Source organism: Lucilia cuprina, chromosome 4 (assembly GCF_022045245.1).
Source record: "Lucilia cuprina isolate Lc7/37 chromosome 4, ASM2204524v1, whole genome shotgun sequence".
In the NCBI taxonomy this organism is placed as follows: domain Eukaryota; kingdom Metazoa; phylum Arthropoda; class Insecta; order Diptera; family Calliphoridae; genus Lucilia; species Lucilia cuprina.
This window is the reverse complement of record NC_060952.1, coordinates 5,740,511-5,766,877: the sequence shown is the minus strand read 5'-3', so window position 1 is coordinate 5,766,877 and position 26,367 is coordinate 5,740,511. Positions and strand designations below refer to the sequence as shown.

Genomic DNA, 26,367 nt, shown 5'->3' with positions numbered 1-26,367 from the left:
TAGGTCAGATTTTAACTAACTTACTTCTCTTTTACATAATCTCTCATGGCCTTATTAAAATTATTTCTGCCCATTGCATTGCTAAACATGCGCAAGACAGCAGCTCCTTTCTCATAAGTGATCCGATTTAATTTAGAATTGATCTCTAAGGGAGTATTTACATTCATCTCACGACTGGTTAAAGGTTCACTCATCGTTTTAGCATCAATATCAAGTACAGAATGCAGTTTATTAATAACAAATTGTTGTTCGAATTTATAAAAGGGATATAACTGTTAAATGAATCAAAAACATATAAATACTTTCGAATCAATTTTTCCCTTTTTTACCTTAAATAATAAGTGATTTTCTGAAGCAGACTTTATGGTCAATTGTGGACCTGTCCATTGATTTGTATGTATACATAACATATTTGTAATAAAATTTCTGTCGATTTATTTGAAAGTGAACTTTGGTATTGGAGCTATTATGAATCTGAAGTAGACTTTATGGTCACTTGTGTGATTTGAATATTGAATAGACATAACATATTGGTGATAATGTTTTTTTGTTGATTTATTCAGAAGTGGACTTTGGTATTGGAGCTATTATGAATCTGAAGTAGACGTTATGTTCAATTGTGGACCGGCACGTTGATTTTTATATAAACATAACATATTTGTAATAAATTTTTGTGTCTCTTTATTCGGAAGTAGACTTTGGTATTACAGCTATTGTGAATTATGGACCGATTTAGGTTTAGTTGGTAATACAATTTCTATATTAGATTTATATATGACAAATGAAGTGGTAATACCGATATTCTGGAAGAAGTTATTAACAACAAAACCCTTTTTCCCCGGAGTATGTAAATTTGTATGGGACCTATATGCAACTTTGAAGGGATTCTAGAAATGTTTAACTATTTTCCACGCTGGACCGAGGTGAAGTGTATAATTCTATTAATTTAAAGCAAATCATACCATATCTCCTATAATAATTTCAAAATAACGAGCAAATGCTTCATTTAACCAAAAATGGCTCCACCATTTAAGTGTTACACTATTACCAAACCACATATGGACCACTTCATGTATTATGGTGCCAATAGATTTATGCTTACGAACCGAATCATCTTTATAATAGGGTATTTGATAAATTATATAATCTCTGAAATGATTTTATTAAATCATCTATTAACAAAAAAAATTAAAATAAAATCAAATTGCTTACCGAAAAACTATTAGACCCCAATTTTCCACAGCTAAATATTTATACTTATTTGTAATGGTTGCTTGCATTAAGGTATTGCCAAGTTGCTGATAGGTCATGGGAAAAAAGGAATTGCAAAAATTTAATGATTTCACAAACACTTCATAAGAAAAATAGGTTTTATTGATTATCTCTATGGGAGCTATCATCTGTATTTCATTATCACCATAGGAAACATAATTGCTAATCATAAAAGCCAGCAAATAGGAAGACATGATGGGAGTGTAAACAAAGATATCCATTTCAAGATAATTACTATAAAAAATCATACTTTTAAAAACCTATTCCAAACCTATAGCAATACTCACTTTAAAGTTACCGTTTTTAACAATTTGGTATTAAAAAAGCTTCTATAGTTGTAAGGTCTTATAATTTTCATTCTAAATTTAGCTTTAAATTCGGGTTCATCAAAGCAAGGCAAAATAAGACGAGCCCCTATTGGCTGCAATAATGTCAAAGCTTGCCAGCTAAAAAGACATTAGCAGAAATATATAACCAATAAATTCTTTCATACGATTTCCAACACTTACCTTATATTATCATAACTAAATCTAAAAAGTCCATAAGCATCATTACGTATATTTCCGGAATATTTTATATTTAAAGTATAATTTAGTTCTGGTTTCAGGGGCTTTAACAGATTTAAAAACAATTGATGAGTTTTTGTAACGTAAATCATTTCTTGGTCTTTAAATTGTTGAATTTCCCCATGGAAATTGTCATATAACCTCACAGTTTTAATATCAATATCATTCTTATGCACTGAAATTTGTTTAATGAAATCCTTTGAAGTCCATAAAGTTATATTCACTTCACCTGCAAAAGAAAATTTCTTTATTCCATCTTCTTCCAGTAAATAAGGTTGAATTTGTATGTCGTATGAATGCGGCTTGACATTTTTATTTAACCGATAATTTAAAGGAGATTTTGATGTGATCAATAATATCAGGAAGGCAGAAATTGTTAGTAAAAATATTGGTAATATAAAACTAAACCACATTAGAGATTTAATGAATTTTATAAACGATTTTATTATTTGTGTGTTTATTTTTAATGTGTTTAAAATACAGGGACGGGAATTCGGAAATTTGGTATACATAAAAATTATAACGGACAGATTTTGATTGCAAGTTTGTGGGTAGTTTTTTGACTAGCGTATATGGTCGATTTACAGTTGTCTTATGGTTTTTAAAGCCGGTTTTACACGCTCACACAAGTAATGTGATCTGTCAAAATGTTGTGTAGAAGAGTACGGATGGGATCGTCTAAACAAAATATGTAATGAAACCATCCCATATTGAGAGGGTATACGAATGGAAAATTTGACAGTCAAAACTCTTCATTTTTTGAAATGATCTAAAAAACATACAGGTAGCATTAGATCAGCGATGTATTTTCATGTAAACACATACAAAAAAGTGAAACAGCTGTTTCCATCTTTATACCAATCGTGTAAACACAAAAAAAATATAAATCATACCACTTTTATTCTATTTCTTGTTATACTCTTTACTACACTTTACGTACGTAAAGTGTGATCGTGTGAAATGCCCTTAAGTCACAGATTTCCTTAGTTTTATGACGGTTATTGTAGAGGTAACTTCATGGTGAAACCCATATATTTCTCAATGAGTGTATCGGTTGTAGGTATAAAAAGTACGCTGGGTTGAATGCTAATGGATGTAAAATATCTTTTACAAGGTATACGATTGACCGGGTATTTTCAGTATTTAATCTGTTCATACAAGATTTACCACTTTTATACCCTTCACCTTCGTGAGAAGGGAATACATAAGTTTGTCATTCCGTTTGTAATTTCTTTAATATAATTTTCCGACCCTATAAAGTATATATATTCTGGATCCTTATAGATAGCGGAGTCGATTAAGCCTTGTCCGTCTGTCTGTCTGTTCAGTTTTGAGAGGACCCCAGATATCGGCGAGATCCGAATCTTCAATAATTCTATTAGACATGCTTTCGAAGATCGCTATTTAAAATCAGCAAAATCGGTCGGTAAATAACAATGATATGAGCAAAAATCCGAGACAACCTCTGAAAATTTCATCAAAAAATGTCATATTTCTTTCATGCTTTGTTAAAAAAGCAACAACACTGTATATTAGAAAAAGATGAACACGTGTGTGTAGATGTATTTGGTTTTATTCAGCTGTGTATTTTTTTGTATGTTTGGATGCTGTTGGCGTCATTGTGTTGTTCATTTTGTTTTTCTGTGTTTTTCGTTCATTTTGTTTTGCTTTTGGTGTAATGTAGTCGGGAAAAAATTTATAAAACTAATATGTTTAATGGATTCGTATTTTGGAGTACCACTTACTTCTATAGGTGCTATTGCCGACCGGAAGTTTTTCAAAATTTAATCAACTGTCTTCCATTTTTTGACCGCGTAGTTTCATTATATTCCTTGTTCTTCCGAATATCATTCAATTTCACAATATATTATTTTGTTTTAAATTTAAGTTTTTATTGATTTTCATATTACATTTACAATTGTCTTCTTCTTTTTCATAAAACATGCGTTGTTTTGATAACAAACAGTGACGTTTACTATTGTTCTGTATGGCAACACTGTGAAGTTTAATCTTGTGCTCAAAAACATTAGATTAACTAATCTGATTTAATAATTGGCATTTGATTGCAGGTTTTTATCGATAGCCTAATCTGAGAAATAGATATTTTATTGGTCAAATTATAGGTTTCGGAATTGAAATCCTAAATAGAGATTTCTATAAAATGACAACATTTTACTTAAACTTTTAATATTGAAATTTAAACCTAAACTTTTTAATTTGGAAAAAAGTTTTTTAAAAATCCCAGCGATATAAAGTATCGATTATAAATTTTAAAAATATTTATTTTTATTCAAGTTATTAAGTAACCCATTGAAAATACAAAATCGCAATGCTTATAATGATCCCAATAAGTTGTAACCATTTGAAATCCATGTATTATTTAATTTATTTATTTACATTTTTCGTTTTTAAAAATATGGCACTATTTTAAGTATTTAATTTGTAAAACATTTTCATTTGCATAATATCATTAAGTTAAACGAAATATTCATATGGCACTTCGTTATAATACAGTTTTGTTTTAATTTAATTACTGTAATTTTACATAATTGCTACAATTTCAATAGAGTTTATGTTTTTTTTTATGGAAAACTAACAACATTTTTTTAACAAAATCTAATTTACATAAACATTTGCAATGTTATCAAGGAGAGGGGTATTAAAAATAGGGCTGCAGTAGTTGTCGCTGCACTGTTACGTCCATTGAGATACGAAAACAATTTGCCCAAATGTGAAGCGGCCCATTTAAGATTATTTTCGGTAGAGGTAATGGAATTTTCCAAAATTACCACTGATGAACCAAAGAGATGACCCTTTTCAATGGTAAAGCGCTTCAAAGTGTTAAGTTCTTCTTGAGTGGTTAAATAATTGGAAATATCGCTGATTACAGCAGCAGTGGTGGACCAGCTTTGTAAACTAAAGAGAAATCATTTAACATTAATACTATTTCCTAATTTAGGTTAATTTTTAAAACTTACGCTTCTTTGAGTTCCTCCACATTATCGATCATTAGATTAAATACTGTTTTTATATTTTCAGGAGTTTGATTATACAAACTACTTAAGCCTATGGTTTTAAGATCCTGAGGAACGCCATCGGACAATATAAATGCAAAATGGGACTCAATAGTATAACGTGTGCAACCCATGGCCCGTAAAATTTTTTCCTTTTCACTTATCAATTCTTCTTTGTTAAACATTATCGTGAGATTATGATAAACATTTCTGGCATCATTGCGATTAGCAGCACAATATAAAACTTCACGGAAATCAGGCGATGGCTTGGTGTTGGCCTTTAAGTGGGCATTGAATTTAAGTATGGCTTGATCATTACAATCTTCATGATGATATCTACAAAGCCAACTAATAACTTTATTACGGTTATAGACATCCAAAATAGTATCATTAGGATTTTCAAATCCTAGTTTTTTATAAACTTTATCGAGCACATCAATTAAAAATTTGCCAAATTCTTTATGTTGTTCTAAGGTCAAACGTACATACACCTTATTAAAACCTTTGAAGGCTGCATACCAGGGTGTATACTCTATTTCTGCAGCTAAATATTCCATAAATTCAAAAATTTCATCATAACCCTTAAGACCCACATGACCAAAAGTGAAAAGATCATCAATTACACTAGCACGATTGCTGACATGTATGCCCGAATGATTTTCCTGTTCAAAAGCTATACGCAAATTTCTCTGAAGATCGGCTTCGTAGAAAACTCGATAATAATTGGATTGTTGTGTATTCACTATAACCCAATCGTGATGAGCAGTATTACCGAAAGCCACTTCTTCTAGGGTTTTATTGAAATAGAATTTGGGTGTAAATTCTGTGTAATTGTTCTTCATATCATTGTTAAAGGTTATGGGTATGGTATATTTCAGAGAGGTATCACTACCATCATTAGGATCTAATAAAAATCGTTTTTGTTTCAGAGTAAATCTACCACTAGGACTGGCAGATACTGTAACCACTGGATAACCCACTTGTTCGGTCCAATCTTTAAATAATTCATCCAAGTCTACTTTGTGTTCCTTGGGCCAATGTTTTTTCAAATATTTGAATAAATCTGCGGGCACGACGTTCTTTAAGTGGCTGTTAATGAAGAAAATAAAATATTATTATAATTTAATTATAATGCAATTTTTAACATACTTTTCTTTCAAATACTCTCTGACAGCTTGATCGAAATTCGTTTTACCCATTATATTGGCAAACATGCGCACGATAGCTGCTCCTTTAGCATAAGTAATACCGCTGAATTTGTAAGCAATTTCACTCGGTGTGTTTATGGTTTCCTCCAGACTAGTTAGGGGTTGTGTATTATTGGTAGCATCTGTTTCAAATATAAGTTGAACTTGTTTAACAGTGAATTGTTTGTCCAATTCATATTCGGGATATAACTGAAAAAAGCGAAAATTTTAACAAAAATTTATAAAGAATTATATAACAAAATTCGTTAATTACTTCATGAGTCATGAAATATTCATAGTAACGGGCAAAAGCTTCATTCAACCAGAAATAGTTCCACCATTTAAAGGTAACACTATTGCCAAACCACATGTGAGAAGTTTCGTGAGCCAATATAGTTAAAGTATATTGTTTATCGGACCAACCATCTGTATAATCGGGTTCTTGAGCTAAAACAGAATCACTAAAAGAAATAATAATTTTAGTGGTCATAAGATGAACATTAATTAACGACTATTTGAACTTACTGGTATATAACTAAACCCCAATTCTCCATGCCATTGTGTGGAAAACGTGTGGATCCAGCCTTTTGCATTAACGTATTGCCCAAAGTTTTATAAGGCAGTTGGGTATAGCTATCAAAAGCTTCTAATGTTTTTACGCCCACTTCAAAAGCAAAATTGGTTTTACCATTGAATTTTGAATGCATGATAATTTTAAAGTCCCGATAACCGAAACTATCAAAATCACTTATTAAAAATGCCACTAAATATGTAGACATTATAGGTGTTTCTTCGAAATAGTCAACATAACGTCCATTTCCTTCGTTAACTATTTCGGTAAGCCGGGTATTGAAGAAAGAATTATATTCCTTAGGACGACTTATACGCATACGGAATTTCGCCTTAAATTCGGGCTCATCAAAGCAGGGGAATGCAGTACGGGCATCGATTCTTTGTAATTGTGTTATGCCATACCAACTGTGAAATGAGAATATTTTTTTTTAAAAATTAATAATTTCGAAATTCTATTAGGAATGTTTGAAATTTTTTTATTAAAAATTTTAAATTTCAAAATTTTATTCTAAATTTTCTAAAATATTGAAAATTATTATAGAAATTTAATCGCAAATTTTCTAAATTCTATTTGAAAGCTACTTAACATCTTCCAACTTACTTGACATTATCATAGGTGGCTCTAAAAACTCCAGCTAAACCGTTACGTATCTGTCCTTGATACTTCAGGTATAAGGTATACTTTTTATTCTCCTCCAAATCTTTAGACAAATAAACCGCTAGCTTATCTGTAAGAGTTTCATACAGTAAAGCTTCGTTCTGTATATTTTCCACAACATTTCCTTTGGAATCATAGAGTACTGCCTCCAAAATGTCTATATAATCTTTGTGTAAAGTAATCTTTCTAATATTATCTTCAACAGCATGAAGGGTGATATTAACTTCAGCATCAAAAGTAAATTGTTTAGCAGCATCTTTAGACTGCAGATAGGGTTTAATATAAATATCATATAAATCCGGTAGAACTTCCTTAGTTAAACGATATTGAGGTTTACGATTATTCAGATAGCGTATCATATTTCCCAAATGACTAACCGACCATTTTAAATTGCTTTCGGTTGTAGCAATGGCATCTTGCAAAATGGTAATTGATGTTCCAAATTCAACGGCTTTGTCTTGAGTAAATTGTTTTAAAAGTGACAATTGCTCTTGGGTGGTTAAATAGTTTGAAATGTCTCGTATAATCTCAGCAGTGGTGGACCAGCTTTGCAAACTTGATAAATAAATAAACATAAATATTTGTTTAATTTTAAATATATTTAATTACAAACTTACGCTTCTTGCAGTTGCTCAACATTTTCAATTATCAGCTTAAACACTGGCATAATATTTTCCGGAGTTTGAGAGTATAAATTTTTCAAACCCAGAGTTTTCAAATCGGCAGAAACATTACTGGACAATAAGAACGCATACTGATCTAACACATAATAACGTGTGCAACTCATGGCACGTAAAATCTTTTCTTTTTCACTAATTAATTCTTCTTTAGCGAACATTTTCTTTAGATTTGCATAAATATCTGTTTTATCATTGCGACAGGCTGAACAATATAAAGTTTCCCGGAAATCAGGCGATGGCTTGGTGTTGGCCGACAAATGCAAACGGAATATTTGCTGAGCTTGAGCATTACAATCTTTATGATGATATTTGCAAAGCCAACTGATAACATTATTGCGATTATAGACATCTAAAATAGTATCTTGAGAACTTGCAAAGCCCAATTTCCGATAAACTTTGTCAATTATTTCCACAAGATAAGAAGCAAATTTGTCATGTTGAGCCAAAGTCATACGTTGATAGAGGTAATCGAAACCCTTAAAAGCAGCATACCAAGGTGTGAACTCTGTTTCAGTGGCCAAATATTCCATAAAGTCCAACACTTCATCATAGCCTTTCATACCAATTTGAGCAAAAGCAAAAATATCATTCACCACACTAGCACGATTGCTGACATGTATACCCGAATGATTAACTTGTTCGAATGCTTTACGTAAATTCTTTTGAAGATCGGCTTCGTAAAAAACTCGATAATAATTGGATTGTTGTGTATTCACTATAACCCAATCGTGATGAGCAGTATTACCGAAAGCCACTTCGTCTAGAGTTTTATTGAAATAGAATTTGGGTGTGAATTCTGTGTAATTGTTCTTCATATCATTGTTAAATGTTATGGGTATGGTATATCTCAAGGAGGCGTCACTGCCATCATTAGGATCTAATAAAAATCGTTTTTGTTTCAAAGTAAATCTACCACTAGGACTGGCAGATACTGTAACCACTGGGTAACCCACTTGTTCGGTCCAATCTTTAAATAATTCATCCAAATCTACTTTGTGTACCTTAGGCCAATGTTTTTTCAAATATTTGAATAAATCTTCGGGCACTACGTTCTTAAGATGACTGTGGAGAGAAAAGATTTACAAATAAATTTTTAAAATATTATTCAATTTAGTTTTACTCACTTCTCTTTCAAATACTCTCTAACAGCTTGATCGAATTTCTCTTTACCCATTATATTGGCAAACATGCGCACGATAGCCGCTCCCTTGGCATAAGTAATGCCACTAAATTTATAACCAATTTCACTTGGTGTATTTATATTTCTCTCTAAACTGGTCAAAGGTTGTGTACTATTTGTGGCATCGGTAGCAAATATAAGTTGTACTTGTTTCACAGTGAATTGTTTGTCTAATTCATATTCGGGATATAACTGTAAAAAGTTTAAATTTCTTTAGAAATTTTATAGAAAATTTAAACTTTTCTAATTTACCTCATGTGCCAAGAAGTATTGATAATAACGGGCAAAAGCTTCATTTAACCAGAAATAACTCCACCATTTAAAGGTTACACTATTACCGAACCACATGTGAGAAGTCTCATGAGCCAAAATAGTCAAAGTGTATTCTTTGTCAGACCAACCATCTGTATAACCAGGTTCATGAGCCAATACTGAGTCTCTTTAAACAAAATCATTACTATTAGATTTAAGTTAATTTAAGTTTTTCATAATGCAAACTTACTTGTAAATAACCAAACCCCAATTTTCCATACCATTATGTGGAAAACGTGGTGATCCCGCTTTTTGCATAATCGCATTACCCAAAGATTTATAAGGAATTTGGGTATAATTATCATAAGCTGTTAAGATTTTCGCACCCATCTCATAGGCAAAATTGGTTTTATTATGGAATTTTGAATGCATTATAAGTTGAAAATCTTTATCACCATGAGATTCAAAATCACTAATAATGAAAGCTACTAAATATGTTGACATGAGAGGAGTTTCTTCAAAATAATCAATAGAGTTATTGGTTCTGAAAGTGAAAAATAATTAAAATGTTTGAAGAAATAGTTTGGAGCACTAAACTTACGAATCATTTGTAGATTTTACTAGACGAGTATTGAAGTTGGACTTGTAGTCATTGGGCCGATTTATTTGCATACGGAATTTGGCCTTAAATTCGGGTTCGTCAAAACAGGGAAAAGCTGTTCTAGCATCAATTCTTTGCAACTGGGTTATACCGTACCAACTGAAATATTTAAATTATAAATAATATTTAAAAATTTTGTTTCAAAATCATCAATTCAAAATGATATATATGTAAGTGGTATTAGTACCAGAATTTTTATTGATTTTGCAGGCCAAAAGTTTTGAACCGGTTTAAGCAAATTTCTAATATTTATAAGAATTAAGCTTCGCTAAATCCGAATCTGGTTTTAGAATATACGCCAAATCAGGTTATAACACATCTGAACGTTCACTCTGTTGACTTTATAATAAAGGTTTACAACCTGTGATATCTCGAAAAACGATGATGTAATAAAAGTTAAACCCTTGTTTTAAAGTCGACAGATTGTATATAACAAATTTTATAAATAAAGGTGTATTTGCAGTATTTTATGGTCTCAAAATCTCGAAAAACTGATTAAAGTGAAAAATTCCATGTTACGGATTTAGCCAGAAACACAGAGTCCAAAATGTTTATTTTGGACTATGGGTTTAAACTTTTTTAAAAATTTCGTTAACTTGTGTTGCCCATATATTGGTTAAACCTGCTAAATCTGACTAGTAATATGGAATATTAATATTTATTTAATTCTTTTCACTTACTTGACATTATCATAAGTGGCTCGGAAAACTCCCGCCAAACCGCTGCGTATCTGACCCTTATACTTAAAGTACAGGGTGTACGAAGTATCAATCTCTAAAGGCATTAATAAATACACAGTAAGCTTGTCAGTTAAAGATTCATATAGCATAGATCCACTATAAATATTTTCAATCAATTTCCCTTTAACATCATATAATTTAGCTTCCAAAATATCAATATAATCTTTATGCAAGATAATTTTTCTAAGATTCTTTTCATTAGCACGTAAAGTTATATTGACTTCACCATCAAAGGTAAATCGTTTAGCACCATCTTTTTGCTTAAGGTAAGGTTTGATATAGATATCATAGACCACGGGTACCACCTCTTTCGGTAGACGATATTCAACATTACGTAGTGTAAGATAATTAAGCAATTTTCCCATATGCTGAGTCGACCAATTGAAATTCTTTTCAACAGTTTTAATAGCATTCTCCAAAATGTAAAACGATGTACCGAATAAATAACCTTTTTCTTGGGTAAATTGTTTTAATAAGGACAATTGTTCAGGATTGGTTAAATACAGAGAAATATCTTCGATCACCATAGCAGTGGTGGACCAAGCTTGCAAACTATAAAAGGGGGATAAATTATTAAACTCTTTATGATTTCTTAAAAAAAATACCTTACCTTTCCGATAACTGTTCGATATTTTCAATAATCAAGTTAAACACAGGAATAATATTTTCAGGAGTTTGACTATATAAGCCCTTTAAACCTATGACCTTCAGTTCGTTAGCTACATTATTCGATAATATAAAATCAAATTGTTCTTTTACATTAAAACGGCTACAACCCATGGCACGCAGAATTTTTTCCTTTTCGCTAACCAATTTTTGTTTCAAGAAAATTTGCGTCAAATTTCCATAAATATCGGTATTATCATTACGTACGGCAGCACAATATAGAGTTTCACGAAAATCGGTTGTTGGTTTGGTATTGGCTAACAAATGAGAACGGAACAATTTTTGAGCTTGAACATTACAATCCTCATGATGATATTTGCAAAGCCAGCTGATAACTTTATTACGATTAAATACATCCAATACCGAATCATTTGTTTTCTCGAAGCCCAGTTTAAGATAGACTTTTTCTAGAATTTCAAATAGGTATGAGGAGAATTTATCATGTTGAGCCAAAGTCAAACGTTGATATAAATGATCAAAATTCTTAAAAGCAGACTGCCAGGGTAAATATTCTGTTTCTGTAGCTAAATATTCCAAGAAGTGCAAAACCTCATCGTAACCCCTGAGACCGGCACGAGCAAATGTCAAAAGATCATCCACCATGCTGGCACGATTGTTTACATGAATACGTGAGAAATTATTTTCTTTAAAGGCTATACGTAATTTCTCCAACAAGTGATCATCGTAGAAAACCCGATAATAATTGGATTGTTGAATATTTACCATCATCCAACGATGAGGATTGATATTACCAAATACCTTTTCCGATTGTGATTTACTTAAATAGAATTTGGGTGTTAGATTTGAAAAATCGCTCATTTTATCATGGGTAAAGGTAATGGGTATGGTATATCTAATAGAGGCATCACTACCATCTTGAGGATCCAGTAAAAATCTTTTCTGCTTAAGGGAATATCTGCCATTAACAGCCGATACCAAAACCATGGGATAACCTTCTTGTTCAGTCCAATCACGGAAAAATTCATCTAAGTTTACATTATGTCCCGAAGGCCAGTATTTTTTCAATGCTTTAAAGAAATCTTCAGGTACAGTGGTTTGCAAGTGGCTTTTGGGAAAAAGATATTTTATTAAAATAAAGTTCATATAATTTGAAAAATACAAAACTTACTTTTCTTTTAAATATTCTCTAATGGCATTATCGAAATTAGTTTTACCCATTAAATTTTTAAACATGCGCAATATGGAGGCTCCCTTGGCATAAGCAATATTACTAAATTTATCTCCGATTTCAGTGGGTGTATTAACAGATGTCTCAAGACTGGTCAAGGGTTGTGTGCTATTGGTAGCGTCAACATCAAATATCATTTGAACTTGATTGACCACAAATTGTTGATCAAAATCATATTCAGGATAAAGCTGTAAATATATTACAAATTATTCACATAATTTTCTTTGGTTTTTGTTTTTCTTTTTTCTAATCACCTCTTGACCCATAAAATATTGATAATAACGAGCAAAAGCTTCATTTAACCAAAAATAGCTCCACCATTTATGTGTTACACTATTACCGAACCACATGTGAGCGGTTTCGTGAACCAACAAACTAACAGTATATTGTTTATCGTACCAGCCATCGGTATAATCCGGTTCGTGAGCCAATACAGAATCCCTTTTAGTAGAGAAATTTAGATATCAAAATTAAATTTAATAAATCATATTTTTCACCACTTACTTGTATATAACCAAACCCCAATTTTCCATGCCACTGTGAGGAAAACTAGGTGAACCGACTTTTTGCATGATCGTATTGCCTAAAGACTTATACGGTAACTGTGTGTAGTTGTCGTAGCCCTCTAAAGCCTTTAAACCCACCTCATAGGCAAAATTAGTTTTATTATTAAATTTCGAATGCATTATGATTTTTAAATCATCATTGCCATACGATTCATAATCACTTATCAAAAATGCCACTAAATAGGTAGACATTACTGGAGTCTCCTCGAAATGATCCACATATCGATCGTTGCTATTAGAAAGAAAATATTAAAAAAATCTATATAAAATGTATATTTTTTAAAAGGAATCCGAATCTGGTGTCAGATCTCCATATCAAGTCTTCCATATATTCTGTCCGGAAGATTTAAATATCACATTCGTTTTACTTAGGTTAAGATATCTCGAAATGAAGACCTTTGTTTTAAAGTCGACAGATTGGACTTTCAAATGACATAAGATGTTTTGTAAACAAACGTAGTTTTAAACTGTTATAAAGTCTTAAATGTGGGAGTTTTTATGAAATTCTGAAACTAGATTCGTATTCCGAGCAACTCAATTCTTTAATGTTTCGACTTTTTTGAAATTTGTTTGATTTAAATAATTTTAAAATTTAAACTTACCTCTCTATAGTTGACTCGATTAGCCTAGTATTGAAAACAGAATTATATTCTTTGGGTCGACTTATATGCATGCGGAATTTAGCCTTAAATTCGGGTTCATCAAAACAAGGAAATGCTGAACGGGCATCAATTCTATGCAACTGAGTTATGCCATACCAACTAGAAATTTTGAATTGAAATAAAGCAAAATATTCCCGAATCAATGAAAAAATAACAATAAATCTAGTAAATATTTCAAACTTACTTGATATTGTCATAAGTAATACCGAAAACACCTTCAGTACCATTACGTATTTCACCCTGATACTTGAAATACAAAGTATAATTTCTCAACAACTCCAGCTTTGAGTTTAGGTATAAAGTCAACTTGTTGGTAACCGGTTCCAAAAGTATTTTACCACTATTAACATTTTCCACAATCTTGCCCTTATCATCATAAAGTATGGCTTCTGCAATATCTATATAATTCGAGTGCAAAGTTATCGTGTTAAGATTTTCTTTAACTGCATGCAATGTTATATTAACTTGTCCATCGAAAGTAAATTGTTTCACTTCATCTTCACTTCTTAGATAAGGTTTAATATGAATGTCATATAAATCGGGTATAATATCTTTAGTTAGACGATAGTTGACATTACGTATAGTAAGATAATTGAAGAACTTTGTCAAATGAGTTTTAGCCCAAGAGAAATTCTTTTCGGTTGATTTAATGGCATTTTCCAAAATTGTTACAGATGTACCGAATAAATGGCCTTTGTCTTTGGTAAATTGTTTTAATAATACCAATTGCTCTTGTGTGGTTAAATATTGGGAAATTTCACTGATTACATTAGCGGTATTGGACCAGGTTTGTAAGCTAAAGGTAAGTAAAAAGTTAAATTTTGTGTAATTAAAAAAATCTAGCAAAATATACTTACGCTTCCTTTAGCTGCTCTACATTTTCAATCATTAAATTAAATACCGTTATAATATTTTCAGAAGTCTGGCTATACAAACTCTTTAGACCCACTTCTTTCAACTCATCAGCCACATTATTTGATAATATAAAATCATAGTGTTCTTTCACAAAATAGCGTGTACAACCCAGGGCACGTAAGATTTTTTCCTTTTCACTAGCTAGTTTTTGATTTAAAAACATTTCCTTTAAATTTCCATATATATCTGTTTGATCATTACGCACAGCAGCACAATATAAGGTTTCTCGAAAATCGGGATTAGGGTTTCTATAAGAGGTTACATATTTACGGAACATACTTTGGGCTTGAACATTACAATCCTCATGGTGATATTTGCAAAGCCAGCTGATAACTTTATTACGATTGTAAACATCCAATACGGAAATATTAGTATTTTCAAAACCCAACTTCTTATATACCCTATCAAGTAGTTCAAATAGGTAGCTAGAAAATTTATATTGTTGGGCCAAAGTCAAACGTTGATGTACTGTATCGAAACCCTTGAAAGCTGCTTGCCAAGGTGAATATTCGGTTTCGGTGGCTAAATATTCCATAAATTCTAAAACTTCATCGTAACCTTTTAAGCCAATGCGGCCATAGGTAAAGAGATCATCAACCAAACTAGCCCGGTTATTAACATGTATACCCGAGTGTTCAGATTCCTTTAAAACTATAGATATTTCACGCAATAATTCGGCCACATAAAACACTCTATAGTAATTCGATTGTTGGGTATTGACTATAATCCACTTGTGATGAGCCGCATTAGCAAATAATCTTTCATCTTGATCTTTGGTCAAATAGAATTTTGGAACAAAATTATTAAAATCATTCATATGATCATTGTTGAAGGTAATAGGTATGGTATATTTTAGAGAAGCATCACTACCATCTGTAGGATCTAGCAGAAATCTTTGTTGTTTTACCGAGAAACGTCCCGTGGGACTAATTGAAACAATAACCATGGGATAGCCCACTTGTTCGGTCCAGTCTTTGAAAAATTCATCTAAATCTACCGAGGGACCTGAGGGCCAATACTTTTTAAACTGTTTAAAAAGATCATCAGGTACGGTAGTTTTCAAATGACTATAAATTATAATTAAAAATTTAAATCAAAAGAATTCATTAACATTAAATTTAAACTTACTTTTCTTTCAAATAATCTCTAATGGCGGCATCGAAATTCTCTTTACCCATTAAATTTCTAATCATGCGCACTATAGCAGCACCTTTAGAATAGGCAATATCACTAAATTTGGAACCAATTTCTAAAGGTGTATTGATAGATTGCTCAGAACTAGACATAGGTTGTGTATTATTAGTAGCATCAATATCAAATACCGTATGAATTTCCTTAATAGGAAATTGTTTATCCAAGTCATACTCAGGATATATCTAAAAATATTTAAAACCTAAATATAAAAAAATTAAACTGATTAAAATCGAACAACTTACCTCCTGACCCAAGAAATATTGATAAAAATTAGGTAAAGCTTCATTTAACCAGAAATAACTCCACCATTTATGAGTCACACTATTGCCAAACCACATGTGAGCAGTTTCATGTGTTACCAAACTAACGGTATATTGTTTATTGGACCAACCATCTGTATAACCGGGTTCATGAGCCAAAGCCGTATCCCTTTAGTTAAAAATATTACTATTAATAATTTTCTTGAAATAATTTAAGAAAAAAATACTCACTTATATATAATTAAACCCCAATTCTCCATACCACTATGAGGAAAATGATTAGAACCCACTTTTTGCATGATCGTATTACCCATAGATTTATATGGTATTTGTGTATAGGTATCTAAGGCGTCTAAAGCTTTCAAACCCACCTCATAGGCAAAATTAGTTTTACCATTAAATTTCGAATGCATTATGATTTTTAAGTCCTCATTGCCATAGGCCTGAAAATCACTTATTAAAAATGCCACCAAATAACTGGACATTATAGGAGTTTCTTCAAAGTGATCTGTGGAGAAATCGTTTCTAAAAATAATTTTATATTTTATTATTTTATTTAATTTTAGAAGTCTTTTATAGATTTTACTTACTCATCACTGGTAGTTCTTTCTAATTGGGTATTAAAGTATGAATTGTACTTATTGGGCCTAGTTATATGCATACGAAATTTGGCTTTAAATTCGGGCTCATCGAAACAGGGAAATACTGTGCGAGCATCAATCCTGTGTAATTGGGTTATGCCATACCAGCTGAAATATTAAGATATTGTGTTGAATGTCAATAGTTTAAGAGCAATTTTTAAGAATAGGAAAATTATATATGAAAGTGTACATTTACTGACCGATTCGCCTTAATGACCCGACATTTTTTAAATTTTCCAATATGAAACTCTAAAGGATATTTATTAATGAAAACACCCCTAGTTTTTACAGCTAAAATTATAATATACCTAGTCCCTCGCCTATGATTTTAAATTTGAAAAAATGGTCCCTATTTTTGTGTTAGTACAGTCCTCGCCATATAAATTGGAGACATAACTCGCTAGACGAGTCAAAGATTTTGACTTCGACACTTTCGACCCTAAAAATAATATAATCTGCAGGTGCAGATCAAGGGGGGTATGATAAATACACCATCCTTCCAACCATCAAAACCGAAAATGTGTCATAAAAAATATATAAATGAGGAAAAAAGAAAATATAGTATACGCACAATTGGGACGAACGACGAATTTTGCGAAACGAATATTCGTCGTCAGAAATATAACACACTTGGGTATATGAAAATGAACAGAATCATTGCGTATGACGAAATTCGTCGTACGTAACGACGCAGACGAACGACGAATTAATTGGAGAAAATTGTTTTAAGATAAATTCCGGAACGACGGAATTTACGCAACGAATTGTTGTCGACTAGTTCGTCGTGCTATACGAAATTCGTCGTTCGTCCCAATTGTGCGTATCATTTATTTTAGAAATAATATTCCTATTCTAACGCCCATGATTTTGAAACATTGAAAAAAATATTTAAAAATAAACACAGATTCGCTGCATCACATCACTCGCTGCAAATAGGACTTTAATTAAATAGCAAAAATGTCTGTTCGTTACCTACGACCGTACAATCGAAATGCTTATAGAAAACGAAGTCGATTTTAGTATATTATTTGAAGGTCTCAAAATTGTTTTCTCATGATCCTAAATACCTTTTATACTCAAATCAAGGATCATATTTTATATATTTAAAATATATAAAACATATTTACAAAATAAATTTTTTGTTAAAACTGATTTTTTGTAAAAAGATTATTTTATGTAGAAAACTTTTCGAAAGCATGTCGGGCAGAACTATTGGAGATTTAGATCTCACAGATATAGTGGGTCTTGAGAAAATGTATTTCAAAAAACAGACAAGACCTAAACAAATCCGATTTCTTAAAGGAGGCAGAATACATGTTCACATATACATATATATTATAAATTCAGAAAATTATATTGTTTAAATTACAAACAGAATGACAAACTAATACATATGAAGGTGAAGGCTATAAAACAATAAACCGGTACTAAAATCATTAAATATTTTTTAACTTCATTAACATATACATACATATAAAAAAAAATAAAAAAAAATTAACAACTTACTTAACATTATCATAGGTGGCTCGATAGAAACCCTCCTTGCCGTCACGTATCTGACCCTGATATTTAAAGTACAAATTATAACTTTCATTCACCGCCAACGACGTCGATAAATTTAATGTAAGTTTATCAGTCTTCGAATCATAATTCATAGATTTATTATCTATTTTTTGCACCACCTTGCCATTTGCATCGTAAAGTATTGCCTCAAGTACCTCTATGAGATCTTTGTGTAGTGTAATCTCTTTTAAATTCTTGACAACTGTGTGCAGAGTTATATTGACTTGACCATCGAATGTAAACTGTTTGTTAACGTCTTCCGAACGCAGATAAGGTTTGATATGTATGTCATACAAATCGGGTATGATATTTTTAGTTAAACGATATTCTTGGGCTAATGAACCCGTCACACACAGAAGTAAACAAAATATTAAAAATTTACCGGCCCCCATTGCACCGAACCGATACAAATACATACACACAGAGAGGGTGTTAAGTTATTGGGAGCAATACATGCGATCTCTCTGAAACAATTAAGTCAACTAAATGCTGTTTCACTGTTGAATTCACCAAGTAAATTAATTAAGATTTAATAAAGAAATTGTTGTTTTTATACATATATTTTTCAGTTTAATCAAAGAGATTAGATTAATGACTCAGTTGTCGTTTAGTCCACAAAATATATGAAAGTTTGCGATTTGTTGTTATTGTTTTTGTATATAAAATGAGTGAAATTTGAGTTTAATTTTTGTCAGATTAAGAACATAATAAAAACAAAAAGATTTTAATTATTATTTAAAATGGGGACTTTTTTATTGTTTATAAAATAAATGTAATAAAATAATATGGTTTAGTTGTTATTTGTGCTTTTATTTTAGGACTTAGATGAGTAAAGAGTTTTTAAATCTTATTAAGCATTAATTATCATGTAAATATTTAAACATATAACATATGGGAGGTATGACGCCCCCTGATTATAGTCCGCCTACTTTTTGTCCTAAATAATCATATTGACACTAAAGTAACTCAGAAAAATTTGAGGACTCTTGTTGTTATATTATCTCAAATGTACGGATTTAAAAATTTCTAAATATGAGCGTATCTCCCCGCCCACTTGATATTTCAAAATATGAAAATTTCAAGAAAATCGGTTTAGCTGTTTAGAAATCTATAACATACAAACAAACACACATTTATATATATAAATGTATATATACATAGATATATGAATGTGTGTTTGTTTGTATGTTATAGATTTCTAAACAGCTAAACCGATTTTCTAGAAATTTTCATATTTTGAAATATCAAGTGGGCGGGGAGACACGCCCATATTTAGAAATTTTTAAATCCGTACATTTAAGATAATATAACAGTAAGAGTCCTCAAATTTTTCTGAGTTACTTTAGTGTCAATATGATTATTTAGGACAAAAAGTAGGCGGACTAGCATCAGGGGGCGTCACACCTTCCATAAAAAAATTAAATACAAAATTCGTTGGCATTTTGGAAACTATTACAGTTAGAATCTTAAATAGAGAAATTAGTATATCTGAAAAACTTTTACAAATTTCACTTGATAAAATTTGACCTTCATCTAAATATTTAGAGTATAACGGGAGCTCTTTCGATGAGAGACTTGGCGCCTCCCATATGATTTAAATATTTTCGTTTATCTAGGAAACTAATGAAAATAGATTCATCAAATTTTGAATAAATTACTTTAATATTCAACTGAATATTTTAAAGGAAAAAGGACTTTCATCTGGAGAGCCTGAAGCCCCTGCATGAAATAAATAGAAAAAAATCGTTTATCTGATTCGAATTTACATAAAGAACTTTTACATTCATTGTAAACATTTAGAGATTATGGGGCGGATTTTTAACAGGGGGCTTGACACCACATATGTATATAGAGTTAGGAAACAAATAGTACTAGATTCTTCAAATTTTTAATAAATTTCTTTAATATTCATCTGAAAATTTTAAAGGAAAAAGGACTTTCTTCTGGGAAGCATGAAGCCCCCACATGAATTAAATAGAATAAATCGTATATATGATACGAATTTATATAAAGAACTTTTACATTCATTATGAACATTTAGCGATTATGGGGCAGATTTTCAACTGGGGACTTGGCACCATATATGTATTTAGAGTTGAAAATCCAATTCCCCTTCTTTTTAGCATAAACCAAAGTTAGGAGCAATGCTTTGTGGGTTATTAAACATTATGACTCGCCATCGCAAAATAAATATTGAAGTAATGATAAAAAATTCTGAAAAATTCAATTATATTTCATATATTTTTGGAACTTTTTGTTCTAGGTGGATTCTAAAATCAGACTCTTTAGATCAGATTTTTAATTTCAAATCAAAAATTTCTTCATCGAGATAAAAGTTTAAGTTTAAGTTTTAAGATCCGTTCAAAAAATATATAGTTTTTTTCGGTTTAAGCTACGTTCACACCTATCAAACGTGTGACTAAAATGACGTGACCCCTAAAAAATCTACATTTTGATTTCCTTACAATATATATTTATTTGCACAAACATAATATATCTTTAACGACATCAGTTCAGAACTTCTTTATTATTTGTTTCGACAATATTTGCAATTACAAAAATCCTGTAAAATCAAAAAAAAAAAAAAAAAAAATAAAAAAAATAAAAATAAAAAAAATTAGTGGTTACGCCTTTTTTATCAAATGTTATCATATAGCCGTCGTAGCCGACCATATGATACCATACACTGGTCAGTATGTTAAAAATGGGGATTATATAAAAAATAAAGCATTTGATTTGTTTTTTAACTTTATTTGGGAATAAAAAAGAGATTTTTTACAAGAGGGCTCAAAGGGGAGTAGGGCAAAATATGGCCCTTTTCTTATATATGTTGGGATGGTGAGTCAAGTCTATTTCAAAGTTATTTTTGTAGAATTTAAAAGTGTTATTAGTGTTTGTAAGTGAATTTTGATCTTTAAGTCATTTTCTGAAGGGAAGTTTGTATGGGGGCTAGGGTCGAATGAAGCCCGATCATTACAAAAATCGGTAGTGTCATTTAAAGTTCTATAAAACTAAGTTTTGTCAACTTTTGTTGACATAATAGATCATTTAAATTAATTATAAGACCAGAATCCCTATTTGGGGGGGTACGGTTGTATGGGGCCTAGTCGAAATATTGGACCGATTTTAACCATTTCATCAAATTATCTTGAAAACGGCGGCCTGTACTTTGCGCACAAGGTTTACAGGGACAGCCAGACGGACGGACGGACGGACATAGCTTAATCTACTCAGAAAATGATTTTAAGCCGATTGGTTACTTTAAGCCAAATCCAATATACCCTCCCCAATAAAGTGATGTAGGGTATAAAAAAGCCTTTAGTAAGTTAGTTAGTTTGAAAGGAGGATATACATAAAATCCGAAGAAATACATCTTGGCCTCTATAGGGCCTTAATCAGTGTCACAGGTGGAAATCGAACCCACCACCTCCGGTTTACCAGATTAGAACACTAAACACTGACTTACCGGAGGCCAAAAACGCCTTTGCTCATAATGTGTTTGGGTAGTCTTGATCTTGTAGAAGCAATTTTGTTCTTAAACTAGATTTTTAAAACCTGTTTTAGATTTTGTAAACATCGATGTATGCACAATTGAAATTCGATATACTGTGGAGTATGAGAAGAGATATAAAATCGGCTCTACTTCTACGATATATACAAAAGGAGAACTTTTTTAAGAGGAAACAGAAGCGACAATTCAAAGCCCCTATTATATAACCAAAATGCTGGATTGATTCAATTTTTTGTTTACATTGTTAAACAGATATTATCCAACATTTTACATAAGTTAAATTCTCTCTAGACATCTAGACGTGCTGATTGTTGGTAAATTAAGCAGGTCAATTTCTACTAAATCTAATCTTAATGTTTAATTTTCCATTGTATACGAAATGTGTGCTATTATTTACGACAACTAATGGGGGGATTAAAGTTTAAAAAAATTAATCAAATACACTCGTAAACACTTGAAAAGTAAACAATAAACATGATGTCGGCATAACGTTTTTTTTTTTGGAGCTAATAAATGAGCCGATTTTTTATATGCCCTTGCCAACATTTTTTTTATTTTAAAAATAACTTCTATTTTTGTTTTATTCCACTCAAAAGCGATAAAATGCAAGCAAATCTATGATAAGTCAAACAACATCTTTGTTATGCAAAATATTGCAAAAATGCATTTTTGCCTTAGAAATGTTACATTTACTTGTTTTTGGCTAAACGGAGATCAATCATTATTTTTTTATTTTGTAACACAAATTGCTTATTTTAAACTTTTCTATAGAATATTATGCGATCATTATTTTTTATTGAAACACACTTGGTGCGATTATAAGTTTTATAACAATGTTTTCGGGCAAAAATGTTTAATGTCGAAAATTTGCTTTGGAAATGTGTGCAAAATTATTGGTGCGTTAAGCAAAAGTTTATATAGTTATTCTTTGATTATTGGAAACGTGTGTTTGCGATAATCAAAAATTTATTATTTTAGTGCTTAGAAACTGAGAAAAGGAACTTTTTTAAAGGAAATTGTTTATAAAAACAATGTGCATATTTTTAGGCTTTTAGAAATTCTATTTAAGGCGAAAAATTTTCAATTTTTTAAACAATGAAAGGCGAAAAAATCATTACTTGTTATCATAATCATTAAACAAATATTTGGAAATTTTATATATTTAATGAACTTTTGATTTTTTCGATCGGCTCATAACTTATGGAATTACGGTAAAATTAATACATCTGTTTAGCTATTAAGAGCACGATAAACATAAAATAAAGGTGTCTTGAAAATTGATATAAAAATACACTCCTGATCTAATGAAACTTTCTTATTTTTTTTTTAGTTTGATTACAAGGTTTACAAGCCCTATTCGGAGGTTCAGTTGTATGGGGGTTAGGTAAAATAATCGACCGATCTTAAGCATTTTCAATAGGCTTCGTCCCTGAGTAGTGTAGGGTATAATAAAGTGTACCTATATGTTTGATTAAATATTTCTAAATTACAATTTATAGAAAAATCTAAAGATTAATTTAGAATATTGAAATAATATCGAATATTTCAAATTTAAAGATTTTCATTTACTTTAGTTTCATCGTTCAAGATATAGTGTTATATATAAAAAACACAAAAGGTACTAGTTGAAAAACGGAAGAAACTACCAAAAATTTCTTATTTTATGAAAAAAAAACTTTTATAGATTCTAATTTATTTCGGTCTTTAGATACTTAAATTTTTATTTCCAACAAATAACACCCCGTTAATATCCACTTTTAAAGTAGCACTAAGTGATTTTTTTTTTACCTTTTGTGGATATGAGGAAGTCATTAATTCCATATTATATATTTTTATAATATAAGTTTGTGCTGATGTTTGTAACACACAAAAATATTGGTCCTACACCCACCTGGCTGTCATGTCCGTCCTGGCTGTCCATGTAAACCTTGTGCGCAAGGTACAGGTCTCAAATTTCAAAATATTTTCATAAAATTTGGACCATACGACGAAGCCTATTGAAAATGGCCTATTGAAAGTCCCCTTCAGAAAATGACTTGAAGGTCAATAATTGACTTATAAACACTGAAATTCAGCACGTAAAAAATATTTACTCTTACCCCCATATAACCCCTATTTTAGAAAATTACTTTTTTTTAATATTTTGAAATTAAGGCAAACAACATTTTTAACATACTTAATGGTGTATTTCTTCTTATTTTGTACTGAAACTATTTAAATTAAACCAATTTTATTTTGGAGTTAATTGATAAATGTTTGTAATTTATTTACTTGTTTATGTAAATATTTTTTAAGTCATATTAGTTGTATTCTTTAATACTACACTTCCATAAAAAGGACATTAAAATTACTTCCTGAGAATTTGGACTTAAATAAAAAGGGCATCTTTCCTATGACAAGCCTTTGTTAACATAATCATTTCTTTAGGTCTTCTTCGTTACTTCCATAGAGGAAATTTTACTTCTTTTTCGCTTCTTTGGAAGTTATTTTTTTTTTGCTGGGTCAGAGCTGCTTTTTGAGTCGGCAATCAAATGCCAATTAATAAACAGATTAGTTTATGTAAAGATTAAATGTAATCCCCTTCGATGTTTTTGATTACAATATTAAACTCGCAGTGTTGCCATACAAATCAACAGAAAAAGTCACTGTTTGTTATCAATACATGGGGAATTTCGTGTCAATTGGCTCAACTTTAAAAATCGATGTCTTCTGATTTGTATGAAATTTTTACTAAGTTTAGTACTTATGGATAGTACGTCAGACACGAATTTTCAATATTTAGTGGCAAAATTTTCCCTATTTTTCAAAATGGACGTTTTTGTTAAATTTGTTTTACTCAACAAAAAGCTTAGACCATTGTCTTGAATATCAAGTTCACATGGAGCAGTTGAATTACTTAATTCGGATTCTGATTGATAATAGCCAATTATTATACCCTACACCACTTTAGTGGGGAGGGTATATTGGGTTTGTGCTGATGTTTGTAACGCACAATAATATTGGTCCTATACCCACCTTAAAGTATACCAATCGGATCAGAATCATTTTCTGAGTCGCAATTTTGAAGATAACTCAATGAAATTTGGTACATGATCTTCTATTGTCCCAGGGACGAAGCCTATTGAAAATGGTTAACATCGGTCGATTATTTCACCTAGCCCCCATACAACTGAACCCGCGGAATAGGGCTTTTAAGTTCATATGTAATTATGTTTAATATACTCATATCTCGACAAAAAGCTGCAATAACCAAGTTGTATACAAGATTTGATGACCCCCACGAATTCCATAATAATAAGTTCTTATATGACCCTATCTCCTACGAAAAGCCCCCATCAAAATTTCACTTAAATGTCCACAATTTTATTCAACAATAAACGGCTTAAGTATGTATATCTAAGGCAAGGTACAATTCAAGTTAAATGCTTTATTATGGCAACTAAATCTCATTATATTTTTGTCAAAGGTGTAGGGTATTATATGGTCGGCCTCACCCGACTATAATTTCTTACTTGTTTTTTTTTAAATTTTTTAAATATTTGTGTGTGTGTATGAACAAAAATACGTTTATTACATTATTTCAATAGTTTGTGAAAACAAACAGCTGATTATAATACATAACCGATAAAAATTAGAGATGACACTCATTCATTCGAAATTTGTACGTAATTCAAACTGAATTACAAGCTAAACATGACCGTCCAGCACGTAATTGGGGGTTGGACAATAAATGAGAGAATGTATTACGAATAAGTGCAGCGTGTGAACGGGATATAAGAGCTTTGTGATCAAGTTACACTCATTTGCATAAAACCCTGAGTGACAAAATTGTCCAACTTTGACCCCCTCTAGGTCCGGCAGTTCTAGACCACATAGGGTTTAGTATTCCGAAAATCGCTGATGTTCATATTTCCTTAACCTTTTCACGCACAAAACTAAACCTGGATTTTTTAGGGTTATTACTTCACCACACACGTTATTTTGACATATATGTATTGATAATTTTTGATGAAAAATGAAAAAAGTATTTTCGAAGGATATCGCAGGATATTATACTTTTTAGCATGTAGTGACATCAAATTCTAAAAAAATAATATTTTTTTTGAAATAACCATTTACTGTAGCTGTGTACTCAAAATTACGCTCAAAATCGAAAAAAACTCAAAAAAATTTCTTGAGACACCGGGATCCCGTGTACGTGAAAGAGTTAAATTGTATATAATCGATCCATAATATGTTTCTATATGGCCATTAAGAAATAAAAGTTAAGTGTAAACTTTTATGGGTTTCATAACATGTACAATTTGTAGATAAAAATAATGGCAGATTAACTTATTTTATTTGTTCTATCTGGTCCAGTAAATTTTATTACAATGATTTGCAGAATAAAACAACTACTAATCAAGCTATAAATCGA

At 30.9% G+C, this 26,367-nt stretch overlaps 2 protein-coding genes across 6 annotated transcripts in view; both read right to left on the bottom strand.

The window, feature by feature from the left end:
* Positions 1 to 3,973, bottom strand: part of LOC111676060 (membrane alanyl aminopeptidase-like) — a 5,880-nt gene extending 1,907 nt beyond the window's left edge. The window contains exons 1-6 of one of the 5 annotated variants that reach the window (XM_046950495.1): positions 3,584 to 3,973; positions 1,782 to 2,067; positions 1,560 to 1,718; positions 1,213 to 1,506; positions 963 to 1,149; positions 25 to 272 (exon numbers count right to left, since the gene is read on the bottom strand). In XM_046950495.1, the coding sequence (XP_046806451.1) occupies positions 25 to 272; positions 963 to 1,149; positions 1,213 to 1,506; positions 1,560 to 1,718; positions 1,782 to 1,930 (1,037 nt within the window). In that variant the 5' untranslated portion in view covers positions 1,931 to 2,067; positions 3,584 to 3,973. Of the gene's footprint in view, positions 1 to 24; positions 273 to 962; positions 1,150 to 1,212; positions 1,507 to 1,559; positions 1,719 to 1,781; positions 2,306 to 3,583 lie in introns of those variants that run through there. The other 4 variants (XM_046950492.1, XM_046950496.1, XM_046950494.1 and 1 more) reach the window with 4 other exon arrangements.
* A 201-nt stretch (positions 3,974 to 4,174) lies between these two features.
* LOC111676061 lies at positions 4,175 to 18,918 on the bottom strand. The gene is made up of 24 exons (XM_023436945.2): positions 18,383 to 18,918; positions 16,826 to 16,984; positions 16,467 to 16,760; positions 16,218 to 16,404; positions 15,910 to 16,157; positions 14,724 to 15,848; positions 14,051 to 14,662; positions 13,807 to 13,965; positions 13,143 to 13,436; positions 12,893 to 13,079; positions 12,579 to 12,826; positions 11,394 to 12,515; positions 10,724 to 11,335; positions 9,984 to 10,142; positions 9,633 to 9,926; positions 9,383 to 9,569; positions 9,075 to 9,322; positions 7,888 to 9,012; positions 7,214 to 7,825; positions 6,565 to 7,017; positions 6,314 to 6,500; positions 6,002 to 6,249; positions 4,817 to 5,941; positions 4,175 to 4,754 (listed from the first exon to the last, which is right to left on the bottom strand). The coding sequence occupies exons 1-24, from the start codon at positions 18,853 to 18,855 to the stop codon at positions 4,460 to 4,462; spliced, it is 10,653 nt and encodes a 3,550-aa protein (XP_023292713.2). The 5' UTR covers positions 18,856 to 18,918; the 3' UTR covers positions 4,175 to 4,459.
* Positions 18,919 to 26,367: the final 7,449 nt, after the last annotated feature.

Excerpts from the sequence above, each read along its gene's own strand:
- LOC111676061 (XM_023436945.2), bottom strand. The coding sequence starts at position 18,855 with ATGTATTTGTATCGGTTCGGTGCAATGGGGGCCGGTAAATTTTTAATA. Across the intron at positions 9,570-9,632 it reads TGGGGTTTGGTTATTTACAA|AGACTCAGTATTGGCTCATG; the intron begins GTAAGTTTGCAT and ends TTTTGTTTAAAG. Across the intron at positions 9,323-9,382 it reads AATACTTCTTGGCACATGAG|TTATATCCCGAATATGAATT; the intron begins GTAAATTAGAAA and ends AACTTTTTACAG.